This window comes from Aptenodytes forsteri, unplaced genomic scaffold (assembly GCF_000699145.1).
Source record: "Aptenodytes forsteri isolate BGI_AS27 unplaced genomic scaffold, ASM69914v1 Scaffold54, whole genome shotgun sequence".
Taxonomy (NCBI): domain Eukaryota; kingdom Metazoa; phylum Chordata; class Aves; order Sphenisciformes; family Spheniscidae; genus Aptenodytes; species Aptenodytes forsteri.
This window is the reverse complement of record NW_008796044.1, coordinates 1,437,068-1,459,334: the sequence shown is the minus strand read 5'-3', so window position 1 is coordinate 1,459,334 and position 22,267 is coordinate 1,437,068. Positions and strand designations below refer to the sequence as shown.

At 36.0% G+C, this 22,267-nt stretch overlaps 1 protein-coding gene across 1 annotated transcript in view; it reads left to right on the top strand.

Moving 5' to 3' along the window:
* The window catches only part of DOCK2 (dedicator of cytokinesis 2), a 211,599-nt gene that overhangs the window by 128,677 nt on the left and 60,655 nt on the right, over positions 1-22,267 (top strand). The window contains exons 28-30 of the mRNA XM_009285697.1: positions 661-759; positions 2,500-2,594; positions 19,864-19,942. Of these exons, the coding sequence (XP_009283972.1) occupies positions 661-759; positions 2,500-2,594; positions 19,864-19,942 (273 nt within the window). The remainder of the gene's footprint in view (positions 1-660; positions 760-2,499; positions 2,595-19,863; positions 19,943-22,267) is intronic.

Genomic DNA, 22,267 nt, shown 5'->3' with positions numbered 1-22,267 from the left:
GAAAAATGTCTTTGTGACTTTCAGTAAATTGCAGTGAAAACCTAGGATTATAAATAATTTTATATCTTTCAGCATTTCTGCTTTAGGAATTGAGAAAAGTAAAATATTCCCTTTTGAGGAAGTTTGAAAAGTTTTGAGAGGTGAAAGTAATAGTATTCTATAGAAGTTTTACGGAGTTCTGTAATAGCTACTTAAACACCTGGAGAATGTAAAAAATATCCTTTCTTGCAATATTTCTTCCTGAGAACAGCCTATGTTTCTAGAATGATTAGAAAATGTTGATGCTAATATATTTTCTTCCTATGAATTCCTGATGGAAGAATCCTGGGCAACATCACATGCCTTTTAGGAGACTTAAGATAATATTGAGTTGTACTTTATATAGAGAGTTTTCTTGTCACAATGTGTGTTTCCATGCAGTGTTTCATAAGTGATGCAGCTTTCTCACCAGAGCCTACCCCTTGTCAGGGTAGCTTTTGAATTATCGTTTTCAAGATCTTAGTATGTTTCTTTCATCTGGGCTTGCAAAAGCTTGAATATTATTTTATTTTTACATACATAAAAGGATTTTTTAGGCGTTTAGAGTAGTTCGACTTTAGAAAGAATACAATCAAATATCTTAAGTGATCTGCATATGTTTTCTGTCTGTTTTTCTTTCAGAGTCATTTTGTGGCATGCATGACAGCAATCTTAAACCAGATGAACAACCAGCATTATTCAGTTTACATTGAAACTTTTCAGACAAGTTCAGAACTAGTGGTGAGTACAAAATAATTATGGAGGTGATAAATAATTCCAAGTATTTTATTTCCTGTGAAAAATCAGTAGAATCGTTTTGGAATATCTTGCCCGATTCTTCCTAGAATGAAGTCTGTTTCTGTGTGTTTTCTGCCTCTGTGTCATTGTGTTGCCTCCCTCTTCTAATGGTGACCTTGGACAATACTGTAATCAGAAATTTGGAAAGATATAAATGTCACTGTTGTTGACCCTAGCACCAAGGTGGTAATATAACCAAGAATAAGTAATGGGATCTTTGTGTTATACTGTTCTGAGGAATAAAAAACAAACCACAACAAAGCAACAACAAAACCAACCCTCAACTAATTGAACCCTCCCTCTTGACTTTGCACATGGTGATCCATTTCCACTTTTCGTTTTCACTATTGGGTCGACTCCTGGTCCAGATAATGTTGTATGCTAAATGCAGTAAATGCCTTATTATTGCAACACATCATTTTATGCCAGTTGTTTCTGGCATAATTTAGCGATACTTGGGGTATATTCTAGTTGTACCAGTGGTCGCTATGTTCTAGAAGGTTTCAGTAGTCCTGTGTCTGTCCTTTTATACTCCTGACATAACTCTGAAATAAGTCTGGGTATTGGCAAAGGTTTTGATTACACCATCTACAGTTTGTCCATGGAGGTAATATTTTCAGTTGGCAAGATTTGTCCATTTTCCTTTCTTTCTTAAAGTCATAGTGGTGCCACAACTGAAATGCTAACAGATCAAATTTTAGGTAGCTTTTGTAATTCTTCATGTGCTTCAGTTTACTTGAAAATGTAACAGTATTTTAACATAATTTCAGCTTCCAAGCAGATTGGGTACCTGGTCCTAGAAGTTTTAGTAATCCTTAAACTCCTTCAACAGTTCTGCAGAGGAAAAAAAAAAAATTAAAAAGGCAAGACATCGATACAGTCAATGGGTTTTGCTGTTTTTTAAAGGCATTGGTTTGTTGTCTTCTCGTTTTTTTCCATACCATAAGTATATGTCAGTGAAGATGACAAATATTTGGTTTCAAATAATGCTGTTGAGAGCTATTGTTCACTTGGTTCTCTGTAAGTAATATGACAAGAAAGAGTACAAACTTCGCAGAGAGTTGCTTGTGAGGTTTCGGTAATAGATGATGACATTTCAGCTTGCTAGTCTCACAGACTTCTAGGTGACTTGCTTAGAAGTTCAAAGGTAAAACCACATATATATGCTGTACATGACATAGACCTGAAATGATTATGTTCATTTTATTTAAGTTCATTATACAGTGATCTCTAAATACTTGTAGGAAAAGAAATAGTGTTTGTTTTATTTGAAATCTTTCTGTCACTGCCTTCAATTTTTAGTTTAGAATAATAAATTTGAACTAAATGGATGAAATAAATAATCCTGTGTTTTTCAAATCTATTAATTCTTTATGCATAGTGAGACAGTTTTGCTAATTAATAAAAAATTCAACAGCTTTACTCCAAAGTACTTTTTCTTTCCATTCACTTATGGCTCTTCTTTTCTTAAGAGCCCAGTGTAATGACTTTTAAGTTTCATTTGGAGTTTGAGACTGCTGTTTTACAGGACTTCATTACCAATCTTGGGCTTACTGATATCACCAGGAATTTTTCCATTGACTTCACTGGGATCGAAGTGGAGCCCTCCATCTTAGTTCTTTAATCACAGCAGGAACACTTTGTGTTACACAGTCACAGACTTACTCTATTTTGTTGTTCTAGGACTTCTTGATGGAAACATTCATAATGTTCAAAGATCTCATTGGAAAGAACGTTTACCCTTCAGACTGGATGGCAATGAGCATGGTGCAGAACAGGTAAAATGGGGTTGAAGGATCAGTGCTCATGTTCCATGTGCTTGTGAAAAGTGAACTCGTTTCATATCTTACAAAAAGTTTTTCTGTGCAGTCTAAGATGTTTATAACATTCCAGTTTGGTGAATGCCAATAAGGTCATAATCTGAAATAATTTACTGACAATACATGAAATAGCTAGCTGCCTGTGCTTTAAGTCCACTTACAGTGGAAAGGGAAAAAAAATGTATTTAACAGTAAAGTGGAAGTACATAGCTGGTCTCCATGTTGACAGTCAACAGAAGCCAAACTGTAAAAAGCCTGTTGAATCTTAAATGTACAATTTCTCCACAGGGTTAGAATGTCCTCACTAATAGGTGAACAAGTTCATTCTGATGCAAGAGTTATCAAACACAATTTTCATTCCAAAACGATATGGTTGCTTGGATTGCTAAAAGGCCTGATGATAAAGACCAAATCTTTGAGTGCAGCGCGCTATTTGTAGGAGGAGGTTGGATCCACGGTGCTTAGTGTAGCTCATATCATTGAGGAAATGTATTGCTATACGATAGATCATTTGGGGCTTCATCATGATTGATTACTTCAAACTGTAGATCAAGATGGCATCTAAGCAAAAGTTTGTATAATCAAATTTATCATGCTCCCCATTGTTTGCTCTATGAGAGCTTGCTGTTAATAAGAAATCTTTGAGTACTCTTATAAAATTGACTGAAGGAAATATCTTGTGGACATAAACTGGGCAGATGGTATACCTTTACCACAGCTATAATCTGTCTGTTTTGGTGTCACCATAAATGATGGTGGGATAAACAAAGTATTGCTTGATCTCTGTTAAGGACCACTGTTGTCCTGGTGTTAGGATTGCAAGTAGCGTAAGTGAAATTTCATGTCGTACAGATTTTGCTGCCACATGAGCTCTTTTCAGTTTATCATGTCCATATCATGTGATACTGAATTGGAAAGAAAAGAGAAGTGATCTTTGTGCACCTCCACCATTGATAATGGGTTTAGACAGCTGGCTTGGGCCAGCATATCACAGACGGATTCCTTCAGAGTATCTTTGAAATATTGCTTGTTTGGAGAGGAAGGAAATGTTCTTCCCTTCTGGTCTGAGTTTTGTTGTTTATTATGGGCATCAGTTAGAAATGAATGTTTTTGGCAAGAAGGAAAGGCCAGTATATAGGGTACAGGATGGGCTACGTGAGGATTTATTTCTTAATAATTGTTCCTAGCCATGCTGAGGTACTGACTTTTTTCTTTTTCTGTCTCTAGTCTATAACAGAGGAAAGCAAGGGCGAGTTGGACTGAGAATGCAAAGTAAAGCACATGGCTGCTCTAAACAAAGTTAGTTGGTTCAATTTGTTTATTTGTGGAACTTGTAGGTAAGGAAGAGTTTCCTCAAACTTTGAACACACAGCGGTTTTGCAAGCATCTGCATGCGTAGAAGAAATTGAACAAAAAAGTAGCTGTGAGCATGTGAACACCTTATCTTGTGGATTTTTTTTTTTATTTGCTGGATTTCCTCCTCTTCATACTCAGTGGAAATCATGGCTAAAAATCTCACTAAAAGGGATCTGGATTTGGGGAAAAAAATTCACTTTGTTTACTTTTTTATTTATTTGTGTGTTACCTTCAGGGCTGAACTTATTGCTGCTTGTTCTCAAAGAAACACTTTGAGTTTATATGCTGAATCGGATTATGAAGTGAATACACTTTATTTTTTTTGAGCAAGACTTCTGTTGGCAAGGTGGATTTTGATCACCTGTACTATCATTATTTTAGTTTTGTAGAAATGGCAGTAACATGGAGTTTTCTAGAAGTCACAGAGACACTAGCCTAATAATTAAGTCTCAAAGATGGATAGGTTCCAATTAACTTAGAGTCCACAGATGCTGTTTATTTGAAATGTCAGTTATGTAATACGTAAAGTCTCCCAGTTTTACAATATTGAAAAGGAGAGAAGGGAAGATACTTAATAATGGTGATAATCTTCTGAGAGTGTTTGGTCTTGAGGAAAAGATTTGCTAAGAAAATTTACAACATTATGATATCAAATTTTGATATTGGATACATTTTCGTCAAGGATTTGAATGGAATTATGTTAAATGAAAAGGTTTTCTTTTATGTGTTCCATGATTCAAAGCAAGGATTATGGTTCTTGTGGGTAGTCACGATGGCAGTGAGGGCTTATGTGCCTAAACCTCACTTTCTGTCACTAGTACACTAATGTTCATGCAGAGAGATCACTAACCCCTCTTCTGAGGTGGGCTGATACATATATGCTGGTGGATGTGTTCATTCCAGGTAAGATTTTGTAAATGACAGTAGTTTCATCCGACTTGTTTCTCTGTCTGAGCCAGTCTTTGGCCTATAAAGGTAAAATCTAATTCAGTGCACGTTCTTATGTTGCTGTTGCTGCAATTTGCAATTATTTTTAATGTAGCAAGGATTACTCTTAAAAAGTATCAGCTTAGTAATAAAGTAACCTAACAGTCTTCCATTGTATGTAAGCATATCAAACCTTTCATATGTAAAACTGTTTCTCTTATCTAGAAAATGCTGTTAACATCTGCATTATTCACAAGTATAGGATTTTTTTAATTCTATGGGAGCGGGGGAAGTGTCAATCCTTGTTCAAAGAATATGCCTTTGGGCTTGGGGGTTCACCTAGTGGTATCTGTATTGCCTTAGTTACTGACGATAGAAATTCATTTGTGGCACTGTACATTTGCTGATAATGCCTTCTAATGATTCTGAACTTTGTGGGACAATTTGGTCCAGGCAGGCTTTGTTGCTCTAAACCTTATCCTGCACTGGACAAGTCAAATGAAAATATTTAAAGAAAAATGTCAGCATTAAAAAAAAAAAATGTTTCGAAGCTATTTAACAGTGCTTCTGTAAACACATTGCTTACCTAAATTGATTTGGCACTGTTTATACTCTTTGATTATGTTGCTGTTCCCAAGATTACATAAGAAAATGAGTTATTGATCTTACTTTCATATCTTAATTTTATGTTATATCAACAACTAGGAGAGGGGATTTTTGTTATCAGTCTTTATAGAAATTTGGTTCTGGTTTTTTGTTTCTTTGGGGTTTTTTTGAGGGTGCAGATGTTCTGTGAAATGAATTGAGGAATAATTTAGATTTCTAGATTTCTCTTATTAACATGCTTTACTCCAAACCGGTGAAGTAGCAAAGAAAAAGTCACAAGGAGTCAGGCTGGGGTCTCTTATAATAACAATAAGAGAATAAAATAAATAAATAAATAAATAAATAAAACCACAAAATGTTAGCACAGCTAAGGTTTTGCATTCTTAATTCACCTGTTCTGAGTAGGAGGCTACATGCGGGCCTTTTTATGCCCTGAAGTACGTATTTTACCTTAAGAGTCTCCCCTTTCTGAATTTGTAAAAATACTAGTTACAGTCTGTAAGGCATGTCTATTGTGTAACCTAGCCAATGGCAGAATGTAGTTGGCACTTCTTCCTGAAAGGCATTCGACAAAGCCTGACAGTCTCCTCCAGATGATCTCCTGTATTTTGTACCTAGCAGGGTGTCCTGGTTCCGGCTGGGATAGAGTTAATTTTCTTCCTAGTGGCTGGTACAGTGCTGTGTTTTGGATTTAGGATGAGAATAATGTTGATAACACACCGATGTTTTAGTTGTTGCTAAGCAGTGCTTACACTAGTCAAGGCCTTTTCAGCTTCTCATACTGCCCTGCCAGTGAGGAGGCTGGAGGTGCACAAGAAGCTGGGAGGGAACACGGCAATTGCATTGTGCATCCCTTGTTTTGTCCTTTTCTGTCCTATTAAATTGTCTTTGTCTCAACCCATGGTTTTTACCTTTTTTCCGATTCTCTCCCCCATCCCACTGGTGGGGGGAGTGAGTGAACAGTTGCGTGGTGTTTAGCTGCCTGCGGGTTAAACCACACCTGACAGGAGTCTCCTCCAGAGGCTGAGGGCTTGTGCCCCTTTTCCAACTGCTTTGTCAATGCCCCCTTCCCTAGAAAGGGATCCCAGCTGCTGATAAAAGAATATACAAAACAAGTGATGCACAATGCAATTGCTTCCCAGCCACTGACCGACGCCCAGCCAGTTCCCAAGCAGCTGGCCCCACCCCCCGACCAACCCCCCCAATTTTTGTTCATATCCCTTTGGCCAGTTTGGGTCAGCTGTCCTGGCTGTGTCCCCTCCCAGCTTCTTGTGCACCTCCAGCCTCCTCACTGGCCAGGCAGTATGAGAAGCTGAAAAGTCCTTGACTTAGTGTAAGCACTGCTCAGCAACATCTAAAACATTGGTGTGTTATCAACATTGTTCTCATCCTAAATCCAAAACACAGCACTGTACCAGCTACTAGGATGAAAATTAACTCTATCCCAGCCGAAACCAGGACACCCGGAAAGCGGGCATTGGAGGAATTTCGCTGTAGGATATACGGCAGTACAGAAACGTAAAATCAGAGTACTTAGAGGCAAAGGAAAGGGAAGAGCTTAACTAGTACTGCAAGTTTGGTCCTGTTTGTGGGTAAAAGGTGTTCCTAATGAGCAGGACACTCTAATTACTCTTTATACATAAATAAAGACAGACAGTGCATGCATGATATCAGGGATATTTCTACTAAATGTTAGATGTCTCGCATAGATAAGGGGAAAAGAATGAGAGAATGACTTCTTATAAGGTCCTGGGGAATTTAATTTTTTTTTTTAATTAGAGAGAGTGAGCGCGCATGCCACCTGGGAAGGGAGATGCCTCTGTCCAAAGGAAGGGAGAATGGACACATTCATGTCCAGGAGAAACTGTGGTAGGAGAGTTGAAAGAATGGGAGTAGAAGCTTAATTGACTAAACTTCTTTAGTCAAGCTTTGCCTGTATCAGGATGGAATGATTTAACTCAGATTACTTTAAATCACTATTATAAATAACGTGCTGTTTGCTCTCAAAGCATGTTCTGATTCCCAAAGCCCATTTGAAGGAGGCAGAGGCTGTGTGTACTAGTCTCCCTGGACTGGGAGTATTCTATTAGCAACTGAAAATCAAAAAGTAGAATGAACTACTTTCCGCCCCACCCCCCCACTCGCCCCATTTTTTTCCTTTCTTCCATTAACAGCAAGATGGAAAGAACACTTTTTTGTGGCATGCTAGATGGGGCAGAACGCTTTGGGAAATAGAAAAATCCTCATTGAGGTCATGAGGATATAATATCTGAGTTATTTTTGTGATCCTCCATGGTAGATTTAATTAACTTTTGTTCTAACGAAGGTTGCTTACTGCACACTTCTTACTAGTTGCTACTGCTTGTATGTGCACTTTATTCCACTTATGGTACTTAGACTATTGGCTATTAGCTTATTAAAAGCAGTAATTCCTAGGTACATGGCATTTGTGGAGAAATGCTTTGCTGGTTTGGATAATACCATGTAGTCTGCCTATCTCTTAGCTGTTCATAATTTTAATTTACAGGCACATAATTCCTCCCAGGAAATTCCCGTACCTTATTGTCAACATGAAGTGCATAGGGAGTCAGATTCGCTGAACAAAAGGAATGGTTAGGAGGGTTAGCAACTAAAGGGCAGTATTCACATCCTTTACTTCTCTTCCTCTGGGCTTTGAAATGGTAATTGCTCAGATAGAGTTTGAAAGTACTTGATCTTATCATAATTAGTACCTGGAATCAGTTTTGGTTGGTTGTTTTGAGTTGTTTCTTGAACCTTGTTGACATTATATTTAGGTATTTAAAAATAAAAGGAAACAGTTTTTCACCAGTAAATTTCAAGGTCAGATCCTATTTGCTGAAAAACTCATGTGCGATAACGCTCTAGGGTATTTTCTAACACCAGTAGTTAGACTTTTTCTAAAATATGTTTTCATTACCTGTGTATCCGAGTGTTTTCAGACATCTGTTGGAGTCCAGTGTTCCCCAGCCCTTTTTAAGTCTAACTTGAAAGGTTTAGTGCTGCAGGTATTTGGCAAAACAGCTGGAAATGTTGCCAATTTACTTTCATTATACATACTGAAAATACCTGCTGATGAACTGCTTTGTAACACCCTCAAGACCTGGTTCTCATGTAGCTCACATGTTGTAGCAGCATTATTAATTCAGCAAAACCTCATTATGGCTTCAAATCAGTGCCACCTTCATCCCCAAGTACCTCACCATTTCTCAGACTGCCAGGAGCTATAGATTCTGTTGGTATCATTAAGTCCTGGCCAACCAGCAAAACGAGGCAGAACAAGTTATATTCTTCCCCTAGCAAGGCACTGTAGGAATTTCTCTTTAAGAAATGGACAGTAGGGATTCTAGACCTGGGTTTTTTCATAGATCATCTGTGAATGGCTGTTAAACACTACTTCTGAAAAACATGTTTTCCACACTATACATATGCATGTTCCTGAACAACTCTACCTATGAATAGAAAAAGCCTTTTCAGAAGAACTAGCTGCTTGTCCTGTGAAACTCAACAAAATGTTGCTTTGTGCATTATGAGGAGATGGCATTTTTAAAGTTGTAGTCTCAATCTTTAAGTAACAAGCACACATAACAATTTTTTAAATTATCTGAAGAGAAAACCTGAACAGCTGGTAATCACATTTTAAGCGTCTTATTCAAGAATGGTGTTTATAATAGTTTGGAGGAGAAGGGAAACTGAACACAGTTGGCAGAAAGTAGGGAAACATGCCTTTTTCAAGCAGGAAGCTTAAGTATTTATGGGAGAGATGCTACAAACTGTATTGCTACTACCAACTCATTAGACTTCATGGAATCAGAATATCTCAAGTTGGAAGGGAGAAAACCCCCAAATTAATTCAAATATTAGAACTGCTTCTCAGTCTTCCATCTATCTGTTGGTGAAAATGAAAGCTTGTCATATTTTCATGTTTTAGAAATATTTGATGCTGTGATATATGTATTGATGTCAGTGGGTATGGTGACTATTCACAGACACTAATGGATCTGACTATACACAAGGTACACAAATTCAGTTGATAAGAGTACGTGTTATCCTTTACTCCAGCTGGTGCTGTAATATGGTGATCAATTTATAACAATTGTGATGAGATTTTAAAATCAAGAATACCTTTTTAATTACAAAAATAGGAAAAGAAAAATCCTTCTTAACTTTTTTTCTTTGCTTATTAATATGAAGTGGTTCTGCTAGGAAATGCAGAAGAAAACTCAGATTTAATCTATCCAGCTATGCTTTAACAGTTTGCTTAAAACATTGCCTGGCTCGTTATTTGTCTTGCAGAGAATAAAAAGGGGCATTTAGTTATTTATTCCTAAGAGAAAAAAAAATACAAGTAGTTTAGGTAATTTTAACTCTTGTTTTTCAAAGATATATTGGGAGTTAAGATTCATTTATGTAACTAAGGTTGGATGACAGTGTTGCAGTTTATTTTGCACAAATAAGGCAGAATTTAGAAGGCTGATCTGTTGTATCCAAGTAACTCCTTTCTTTGATCTCATTTTCCTCTGGCAACTTTTGACTGGCCTAGGCATACTTGACAGAAATGCAGTTGTTTTTCTTAAGGGCTTGAATTTTCAGGGGGTCAGAACACGTTTACACATAGGCTTATGGCATATTGCAGAACTTTGTAATTTTAATATATGAAAAAGTATTTTCAGCAACAAGTAAAAATGTCTAATGAAAATACTCTTTTATGCACATGTGCACAAAAGGGTAAATGAAGTATTATAACAAGTTCAAACAGTTTCTACTGTTCAGTCATTGCTTGTATGTAATAAGATGTGTCCTTGGACAGTTTGTTTTTGCTATGAGACTAAATGTCCTTGCTGAAATGCAATTTCCCTGTTAATATAAAGTCCCTTTCAGAGGCAAAGGACATATTTATTTATTTAGTTATTTATTTATTGGTTTTCTTGCTGGGGTATTTGGTACAGTGTCTCAGTAGTCTCAGATTAGTCTCTCCTTTCCATTAAATCTAGGTAACTCTGTTTCCGAGTTGTCTTTCCCAGTCCCTACAAAAGTCAGTACTTGTAATAGGGCAAATGGTGTAAGGTTAGTCCTGGGAAAATGGAATAAGGCAGTTAAAAGAGAAGAGGCAGTTGTTTCACTGTGGGTTGTAAATTTACTTCCATGGAGAGTTACACTCCCAGCTGTGACAGATATGTCTGACTGAGTCATTTAATGCTTTGCTGTCAGTTATAAGCCTAGCAGAGAACATCTCTTCCATCTGTAGGTGTTTTGAGTCTGGTTGTGCCTGATGTAACTCTACTTTTCAATCACTTGCATCTTTCTAGCACCAAATACTACACGATGCTTATTCTGCATGAACTCTGCATGTTGCTCGTTGTTACCCATGTTGTGGAATTATGTGCTTACCAAGAATCTAAACACTTAATTATGTGGTGACTGCAGCAGATCATCCACTCAGCAAGATAGGCTGTTGCACATTGTGGTCATGGTACACAATGGATGCCTATTATGTTTTGACTACAGTCATTTAGTCTTTTATCTAAAATGCAGAGAGAAAACATGCTGTGAGATATCCCTTTCCCACTCCCACTGCACAGTATCTCATCTTTCTTGGTATCGACCGCTAGGATGCTCCTGCTTCTAGAGTATGAGGTCTCCTGAACTAAAAGCAAAGTCTTCAGTGGAGAGAACAACTCAACACAGAACATCTTGTTAGTTTGACAGTTTCAGAAAGTCAGTAAGATAAACTGTTATTTTTCCAGATACAACTTTGACTTGTGTATAGAAATCTCTAAGGTTCTTTGCTATGTGGCCTGTTATAAAATATTTTTCGTATGTTTTCAGGCATTTAAATTTTAGTAAAACATTTGGGGATTAAGACAATGAGTAGTATTTTCCACTCTGTAGAACATACGTGCAAATGAGCAAAAAAAAAAAAATGAAGAGATTACCCACATAAACTGTGCTAAATATGTCACTACAGAAAAGACTGAAAATACAAATTCAGTATTCATAATTTTCATCAGGTGTTGTAAATGCTATTGAGCAATCTTTCTGTGTTCTTCTTTCTGATGGGCAACTTTGGCCAGCACTTCATATTTTAAGAGATTTTCAGGAAATTAAATATAAACAATTTTCTCATATTTAAAATTATTTTGAACAGTTATTTTCATATTTTTCAACAGCAACATCACAGAATAACCCTGCTGGTGTATTATGCATTTGCTGCATAATGATCTTTTTTAAAGTCATAGTCTGCTGATTCAATGCAACTTCTGTATTGATACAGTTTTGGCTGTAAAGTAGTAAGCTCAAGTGAGCAGCAATTAACAATTTTCTCATATTTAAAATTATTTTGAACAGTTATTTTCATATTTTTCAACAGCAACATCACAGAATAACCCTGCTGGTGTATTATGCATTTGCTGCATAATGATCTTTTTTAAAGTCATAGTCTGCTGATTCAATGCAACTTCTGTATTGATACAGTTTTGGCTGTAAAGTAGTAAGCTCAAGTGAGCAGCAATTAGACAGGAGGCAGATGCGTAGTTGTCTGTACCTGTAATTACAGATCATATTTTTAGCTTCAGAAAAAGCTAGGCTTCCCTAAAAGTAAAGAAATTATGTATTCTAGAAAACAGGTATTCACTTGCAAAGTATTTTCAACAAGAATATCTGAAAAATCAAAAGTACGTGTACTATGTTAAAATATACTGCAGGTATAGAGAAGGGATTTCAAATACAGAAAGCTTATGTAACAGGGGGAAAGAAAAAGCAAAGCTCAAATACTACATTTTATCTTTAAAGTTTTATGGTGAGATTATGAATAAAATACAGAGCTACTTAAAAAAGAAAAACCCAAACCAGAGATAGCGTTATTCACAGTGTTATCCATTAGTTTCATGTAATTCTCCAATTTTAATCCTTTGATGTGTGAAATAATAAAAGTATTTCTAGAAATAGGCCCTAGAAACATCGATGAAAATATGTTTACCAAAGTATCACCTCTGCACCATTCTTAGATATATAGAAATGAAGACTAATTGGTATGTACAAATATTACAGTAAGGGTAAATTAGTGTCAACAGTTGAAAAACAGAAGACAGTGAAAGAATGGAGAAGTATGAGTCCATTATGACAGCTTTTTGTACACTTAGTTTTCAAGCTATGAAGTTTCTTAAAGCATGCTAAACATCACATTTTCAAAAGAGTTTGGCATAAATGTGTACCTAATATGCAGTTTTGAAAATGTATTCTGATTCCTAAATGGGAGGTAAGCAGTCTTTAAAACATGCTTTAGGTAGATGCTGAAGGAAAAGCTACATACAAGGAGACTGTTGGCAAAGTCAAGAGATCTCAAATGGAAACTTTGGTTGTATAGCATCAAAGCAATTGCTCATTCTTGTCTTTCTCTAGGTGTTGCTTTTGTACTGCTGTCAAATTAACTCTGGTATATTATAGCATGTATTATTTTTGTATGCTTGGCATAGCTAGTCAAGGTAAATTTTCAAATAATACTAATACAGAAAAGGAATTATACATAACAAACAATTTATAATTGAGACAAGAGAAGCTGGATAGCAGTTATTTTTAAGCAGTTATTTTCTGACCGTGCTATTTGGATAGACTCTCTGACCATACACTGAAAAAGAATTTAGGAAAATGGCAATTGCTTTACCATTCATATTGAATTCTAATGACACAAAAAATTATTCTTCAGTCTATAGTGATACTGAGTTGACATAGGGGAGAAATATGATTGAATTATACGACTTTCTTTGCACCACTGGCCATATTTTTCCAGTTACCATGGAAGTGGATTGCTTCCTAAGTGTTGCCATTACTGTGCTCTTAATAACTAGGTTTCACATAGCTATAAGGTTTTTAAATAGTGTTTCTATCTTGCATTGCCCTTCATTTCTAAATCAGTGATAGCTTCCCACGTTATTAGGAGATAATTTCTGGTGTTGCTTTGTAAAGATTTTTGTTATTATCCTTTTACCTGTTTTCTCAGGCTTTCTCCTGCTGCTCTGTTTTGGTCACTGAAATAGTAAATGTGTATTTTTAATCTCTCCTGTCATGCTGATTGCTTGTCTGGTCTTTCTTCTGTGTATTTTATATCTTCCAGGTTTAATTTATAATTGCTGATCACTGTTTCAGTCATTGACAACGATCAGCATTTCGGATTGGGTCTGGCCCACTTTGCTAGGCTCCTCTTTATTTAACATGCCTTCTTCTAGCTTTGCACACAAGAAAGAAAAGGAAAGATAACAGAAACCTACAAGAGAATCAGTTGACTTCAGCTGCATTTCCTTTGTGCCTGCTTCATGTTAAAATACCTATCAGGTGTCTTCTGCAAAGCATTTTATGAGGATGCTGCTATGAAGTCAACATAAATTACGTGGGAGTATTATTTTGGCTCTGCTATTCCCTACTTCAGATTTCATATAATTGGCATACTGGCAAGACCATGTCTAACAGAACTCAGAAAAGATCTTCAAAATAATAGTCAGTGCATCTCCTAGGCTTTGAAAGAACTCCCCTCATATTCCTCATCTGCTCAAGTAAAGGATTCACTGGTGAAAGTGCTGATTGATCAGCCTTTGGGGATTACAAAAATATGCCTGCCAAACTGAAGTTAGTGTAGCTTCTCCTGACTTTCGTGAACCAAATTCTCTGAAGGAAAAGCACTTAGGGTTTGTGGGAAGAAGTTCCGAGTTTTAAAAACTGTCCATGTCTTCATTGGTTTTCAGACGTGATTTTAAAAAAATGTATTATATTCCAGCATTTTAATGGTTTCTTTCAGTAAGAGCTTTCACACCAACACAGGAAATAATATTCTTTTTAAGCTTTTCTCTATTTTTCTGTGTCTGATTGTCCAGTAGAAGTTTGTGCTTGATTAATTTTTTCCACCTGTCACTACATCAGTATAATCACAGCTTTAGAAGACATAGCAAACATGAGTTTGATTTCATGCTCATGAATACCTAAGTCAATTAATTCAGCCTTCACCTCAGTAGCTGGACTACTCATCTCAAAGTTGAAGCAGTGAACTCCCAAACTTTAGTCTTGTGAACTTGAAAAGACATTGAAGAGCATCTCGCTGCTGTTGGACCACTGCTTTAAAAGAATTAATGTATAAGAGTCTGAGGAAAGGTCAGTTCATGATTTTGGGAAGGTTTATAATTCTGTACCTGATTTAGGCGCCTTTCCCAAAACAATTTTGTGGACCCAGAAGTGTTCTATGTCTGAAACTAGGTGCAGAAAAAGGCTGGCTTTTGCAAAGCCACCTAAGAACAGGCAATGCCAATTTAAGTATTTTGGGGTTTGTTTTTGTTTTGTTTTTTACTGTAATCATCTTTTTGTTTTATGCTGCAAGGAGCTGATGCACTAATTCTAACTTGTCTGCTAAAAATAACTTGGAGTTCCAGATCTATATTTTAGGTCTATCACCTATTTGCACTTCAAAAGCAGGGACAATGTGCAGACCTATTTTACTGTTAAATAGAGAGTCATCATCTTCTAAGGAATAGCCTTGAAATCCTACTTTGATTAACAAGTTGTTTACAAATACAAAATTGTTTCTTTTCTCCATCTCAGCCCTTCTGTTTTGTTTTGTTTGAGGGAGAATCAGTTTGAAATCAAATTTTTATCTTAGGATGACTTACAAATTTTCAGCTTTGTCTGTCTTAAATTATTTATATATGTTACTTACACTACTGTTCTATCCCTATTTAGAACATACATCTAAGTATTTGGAACTAAGTACAGTTGCACAGGATTCTATTCATTGGGCTTTCTTTCAAGCCAAAATTTGAAAGAAATTTCTCTGACAATGCAATAAAGCAAAGCAGAAGCAGCAGGAAGTTCAGAAAGCTAAAGGAGATAGCAGCAGTTGAACCACGGCGATTCTGTTGCTGTCCTAAGCCAAAACCTTGCCTTTTTATACCCAGATTAAGCCCAGAGACTTTGGCCTTTGAAGATCATCCATAAATCTTCAGGCCCAAGAGGTTGGTATGAACTGTAAATTAGAAGTATCGATCCCCATAAACTCAGGAAATATCATGGAAATTACTGTGGGTAAAGGAATTTCAGCAATTTTAGATCACAATTATTTAAACTGATGAGAAATTAATTCCATATTAAGTAACTGTAGAAAAGTTATCATAATTAAACACCTGAAAACATACTTGTAACCCTGTGTGATGATTAAAGTTAAGGGAAGATGTGACAGGAGAAGAATGTTAAACAGAAAAAACACCTAATTTCATTATCTGTATGAGAAATCAAGATCCTGTCCTTTAGTCAGTCTAGATCAGTCTAAACTTGTAAAGCAAAACTGAGCAGCAATCCCCAAGTTCAGAGAAAAGGTAAGCTCCAATGATCTGTTATAGAAGCACGGGAAATTAAGTTATATTACTCTGTGACAAGATAATGCCTTTCAGTAATTTTTCTCAGAAACTTCCTCTGAAGTCAGACAGTACATACTGTGTTTTTCTGAGCTCTTCTGGGGCACGCTTTTTTACCGTCTCTTTTCTAGCTGTATCTCTCCATTATGTCAGTTATAATTGATAACTGAGGTTATGAATAATCATGTAAGGAATGATGCCTTCTCCAATCAAATGATTTTAACTCTTTCCTCTTGGCGACATGTTTAGTTCTTTAAATAGGAATATGCTCTCAGTAATAAAATTATATTTTCTCTTGTTTTCATCAAAATCTGAAAGTGTTTTATAAATATCTGTTTAGCTTCATACTTGTGGCTAAATAATTAATACCCCTTTTTGGTGAAAGGGGAGACTGAGGCATATAGAAACGAAATCATTGAGGTAGGACAGCATGGCATTGGCAGGAGCCAGGAATAGAATTCAAACCTACTGCCTAAGTGACTTCCAATGACAGAAATAGATACACCCTTTAGGCAAAATACAAATGCATGAAAATATTTGGAACTTGACAGCCTGGAAGTATCGCATGCTTCCTGCAAATGTGTCATTTCAGTATGTCAGATAAAAATATCTGTGAGAATGAAAGGGATATTCACAGAAGATAGCTTACATATAATTAAAATGTATAGAATCCTGTAAATATTTTTAATATTATCAGTAATTTTTGCTGGACGTTAAGTACCTCAGTGTTTCTCAGGTGTCCTTGGGGCTTTTTATGCATGGCTAAAATTAAACCACAAGCTCTTCACAAAAATTTTAAAATACGACACACAAGAAATATGTCCATATTATGAAATAGATTTTCACTAATAAATTTCATGTGTGTTTAAGTTATGATTATTTCTACTGTATCTTGCATGATATTTCTGTGCTAAAAGACAAAGCACCCAAAAGTGTGGGGTTTTTAAAATGTAAGAGTTATCAGCACCATACCAGATTCTGCCCAAACTGGATATTTAGGTGACATGTTTCACTGTAGGTGCTGGAGTAGTGTGGAATAACACAGAGGCTGGGAAATAAAAGAAGTCTCAAAAATGGAGGACACCCCCTCCTACCCCAACAAAAGACTTTCTGAGTGAAGGGAAATGCTACTCTCTGAGCAGCTGGAGCTGAAGGACTTGATTACGTGACTTGGCAAGAAGTATACTTTGTAAATCAAAGGAGAATCTAGAGCAATATAGTTCTACAGAAAAGACATGACGCTAAAAAGGCCTTGACCCAGAACTCCTACTCAGAAGAGTAATGGGGATGCTGACAGACAGAATAACATGTGGGCGTCCGTGATTCTGCCTAGCTGTGTATTTTTTTTTTGTGCTGTCTAAAGTAGACCATTCTTTTTAGAATCCCCATCTTTTTTCAAAATCTTAAACTGTTTGTGTCAAGCATCAGGCAGTTTTGTAGAGATAAATGTACCCATGCGAGTGAAGCGTTAGGGAAGAATGTGTTTATTTTCTTGTGGGTAGTGTGGGGCAGCTTGCAGAGGAAAGTGCATTTTCCAGAATAAGTTGATCACATAAAAGGCTGAAAAGAAAGTACAATAGCCTGTTCAGACCAATACAAGCTAAAACTGCAGTAGATACACAGGGCAATTCTGTGATTATACAGAGGTTGTTTAGGAGAGTGGTGATAGCCTGCAAGAACAGCATTGAGCAAAATTGGGTTTCTTGAACTTGAGATGATTTGATGACACTCAGCATTTCACAGATCAGACCCTTAATTCAGCTGGCAAGATTAGCTTGAGCCAGTGTCAGAAGATTAGATTGGGCTATGCCCTAGACCATTGGAAAGAAGCTCGTCTGAATGTGTGGGATGATGCAGTAGAGCGACACAGCACCCTCAGAAGTCCGTTACCTTCCAATGCCACAGTTACTGTAGTAGTTAAAACTGTAGTGTCCCTCTGATCACATTAAAAAAAAAAAGGACTTGGCAAGATGTAACACCATGTATACATTACTTTATTTCCTTGTTCACATCAACATTACAGAGGGATGTTATGTGGATGGAAAGAAAATATTCTTTAGGTTTTCGCAAAGAATTTTTTCCTCGTGGAAAACCGTAATCACAACAAAGGGTTTCTATCTAGCCAGTCGAGCTGTTGCCCTAATGAAGCAGTGTGCTTCCTTGGACTGTTGCTTAGTGGTGGCTGAACTTTTGCTTTACCCCCTCATTAAGAAACTGAATTTAGCCCTTGCAAATTTTTTGGGTTTTTTGGTGGTGAGACTAAAATTCATTTCACTGACTATTCTGTTTCTGGTAGTGGCTCATAAACGGCTGCCTAGGGAATGGTATAACAGAGCTGGAAGAAGTAACGCTATTTGCTGTGTTCTCCAAGCCTCCAGTGACCAATGACATTTAGTAGTCCTCCCTTCGTTTTTGTCTTTGTGTCTAATCACTTTTGAGCCAGTATAAATTTCAGGCATTCACAGCTTCCTGTAGAAATGAGTTGCATAGTTGAGCAAGACTAGCATAAAAACTCTCTCTTTTTGCTTATTTTGAATGCACACTCTTACTTTTTTCAGTGCTCTCCAATGCTTGTATGAGAAATAGTGAACAATATCTGATCTCCATGGTACTTTCGATTTTATAGATTCTACCATATCTCCTCAGTCACGTAGTGTCCCCTGATTAAAGAAACCAGGTCTCAGACACAATCCATTAAATGTGTTTGATCATTTCTTTGTCACGTTTATTTGCTTGTTTTCTTCTCTCCTCTTTACTTTTGGTATTTGTTTATCTTTTTGAGATGGTAGACCAGAACACCACACAGAATCCAATGCAAGGATGCAACATTCCTTTGACAGTAACATGGATATCCTGTGGTCTCTTAATCTTTTGCTAATAATTCCAATTATTGAATTATTGCTTTCTCTGTTGCTACTAAACACTAAGACAGTAGGGGTTTTGTGGACCTGTCTGTTATAACTATTAGATCTTTTTCCTGATTGGTAATAGCTAGTTGACAGTCAGCCATCGTATTTGAACAGTTAGGATTGTTTTTTCCTTGTGTTCACCTCTTTCAGGTTGCAGTATGTTTGCCTTCACAGTGGTTCCCGTAGAAATATTTCAACTTAAAACTTTAAAAAATTTTACCTATGAAGCAGAGGAAAATGGATCGCTTGTTTTCAAAACTGTAAATTAAATGAAGTGGAATTATTTAAATAAACTTCATAAATATTTAGAGATACAATTGATTTTTGTTTTACAAATGTACTGTGCTGGAAAGTTAGACAAAGAAATTAGCTTTAGAAACGTGACTTAATCTTGCTGCATTAATAATGAGCATAAATAGGTGCTGCTTTTCAAGCTAGAGGGATAATGTTCACACTCCTTCTCTTGAAAGAAATAACTGTATATTAACTCAGCTTTGAATGTGGGCAGAGGTGTCATCCTCCCCTCACCACCTGTGAGAAAACCGAAAAGCTGCGTATAATATCTTTTAATTGGGAAAATGCAGTGGCAGCTCCTAACCAATAATGTAAGTACAAGGAACTCTTTTAGCTGTCAAACCCACGAGGAGGAGGCAATAACACTCTTGTAAATCATTTGGGTTTGTCACATAGAAGGTAAAATTGTGTTTGAAAGAATTGCTCTCTGTTTTCTCAAGAGCACAATGCAGTGTGCAGCAGAGGAAAAGAAATTATATTGTCTGAATTTTTCAATGGAGACGAAGAAACTTTTTGACAATTGTGCTTAATTTTTTTAAATGCATAACAGACTAAATAACATGCCATTGCACAGAATGTCATCTGCTGTGTTCATGTATGTGTGAACTTTGCTGCTTCTAGTGTGTTCAGTGTTTAAATGTGTTTCCATCAATATCACACATGGTTGGAATAGATTCCCAGAGATTACATTCATTTATCTCTATCGTTGCTTTTTTTTTTTAGGGTGTTCTTGAGAGCCATCAACAAATTTGCAGAGACAATGAACCAAAAATTTCTGGAGAATATGAATTTTGAAGTTCAAGTAAGTATTTAGGCTTCTTAGCTTAGTCGAGGTAGTATGTGCAGATATGATCATTCTGGTCTGTCAGAGCCCCTTCTGGTACTTTGTATCAGCATCAAAATGGCTGTTGATTTGAGTTTGGCAGGATTAGGCCCTCTTTGATATGACATGAAAATCATACTGTGATTATTTATGATAAGGCACCCAAACAGAGTATTTTGTACTGTGATTCTCTCAGAACTGGCAAGCAGAGAACTCTTTTTTTTTTTTTTTTTTTTTTCCCCTTGGCCAGGCAAGTGTATTCAGAAAGGCAATCTTTGATGTAATGCACAGTCTTTACAATGTCAATCCTATATATGTAGGGCAGAAAGAGCTTAACTTTATTTGATTCCTAGAGTATTTAGCACTTAGAATTTATTTTTATTTTTATCTTGTAGTTTTCCCCAATAAGTCTATCTTTATTTATTTATTTATTTTCCTTTATTTTTTTAGTAGTTCTTTCTGAAATAATTTAAAATTAGGGGTTTGGGTTTTTTTTAGTTTGCTCAATATCATTCTTTGTAACTTAACTAATTGGTCATGCATTTTACCATATGTTTGGCTTGCTTCAGATAAAAATGAACGTCTGTAGTTTTCACATTCATTAAATTGTTATTAAAATGTAAATACAGTTTTAGAATCAGGATTTGTCACTAAATGCTGCTTGATTATGGTATGTGCTATAGATAGAAAACATACTAACAAAGTATAGTATGAAAAATTATTCTATTTAACTCTTGATATTGAGTTAAGAGTAAATGTTTTAAGTTCAAAAATGCTTCCTGATTACAAAAATCTAATTTGTTCATTAGATAATAACTTATTGACCCTAACCGTGAAGTTCACAGAAAGTTCAGGGCTCTGCCTTCTTGATTTCTTGGGGTTTATATTTTATGGTTAATCTTGCAACTTGCAATCTTGTTTAAGTAATTCTACTCTACTGCATGTGAATGTTTAGGCTTACTATGCTAAAAACTGTTTGGGTATTGGTGTCTCGGTCCTTAACATAAAATACCTTGGTCACAAATAGCTACAGAGCCGTCATGTAAGTGGTTACACAGGAAGAGTTTAAAAGACAATAGTAAAAAGAAAAAAAGGTAAAACACTGAGGTCATGCTCAGTTACAATGGCCTCCAAGTATGAAATGTAGAGCTTTTTTCCTCATTTCTCTCATTAGAAATTTTGCACCTTCAAAAGGTGTGACTTTACAAATGTATCTATGTATAACGGTAAGTAAGATTTTTGAATCATAGGGAAAGATGTTTCTTCTGAGAAACTTAAAATTTCTTTTTAGTAAATATCCCTGCTGGAAACTCTCAAATCCTTGACATATTTATGATATAATGTCTCTTAGGCTATTTCAATTTATTAACAACCAATTTGTAACCTATCATTTCTATAACACTTGATCATTTTTACTTCACAATGTGTCAGTAATTTTTAAAAGCAAATAAAATAGGTTTGGTGGACATCAGTATGTGTAGGCTATCAAAACCACACAGACTACTATAAAGACTGTGTATCTGTCCAAATTTTATTAAGGTGTACACTGCCTCTTTCAAATGTTAAAGCAGCAGTCTAAACCTGGAACTTTTATTTCAGATACGTTTCCCGTGGCAATTCCGTGCATTCCAGAATGTTATCAAACGACCAGGGACGTTGTAGTTCAACACTGAACCTTGTAGTTCAAAGGAATGTATTAATGCTTGCTCTTTTATTCATGACTTGTCAAATATCTGGAGGCTTTGAGTAAGCTAAACAAGGTTTCAATAAATAAGTAGTGCCACCTAAAGAATTGTAGTACCCTTATAGTTTCCCCAAGAGACTTAAAAGTACAAGTCAGGGAGATACTTTACATTTCTTCCATGAATAAAAGCTGTGAAAACGTTCTAACAGTATCCTAAATATACCTATTAAAAAAGCCGCTTCTGGACTAAAGAAGGTCTGAAAATTGTGAAGCATATTGTTTAATTTTCTTAATTAAAAATTAGAATTTGGTTTCCCACTATTATCTATACATATTCAGATTATTGATAGCTGAAGATTTTAATATTTTAAAGGTTCTTTTACTGGTTTTCATATTTACTTTTTTTTAAAAAAAATCTATAAATCAGTGTCTTGCAACTATTTTTCAGACTGTGGAAACTTGAATATAGAGAAGCACTTAAAACTAAAAATGTTATTAATTGAAATGAGAAACTTGAGAGGTCCTTTAGTGGACCTTCTTCATTTTCTGAGAATCAACTTGATCCAAATAATTTCTAACGAGAATTTTGCCTAACTATTCTAGAGCCTTTTACGGCAAGA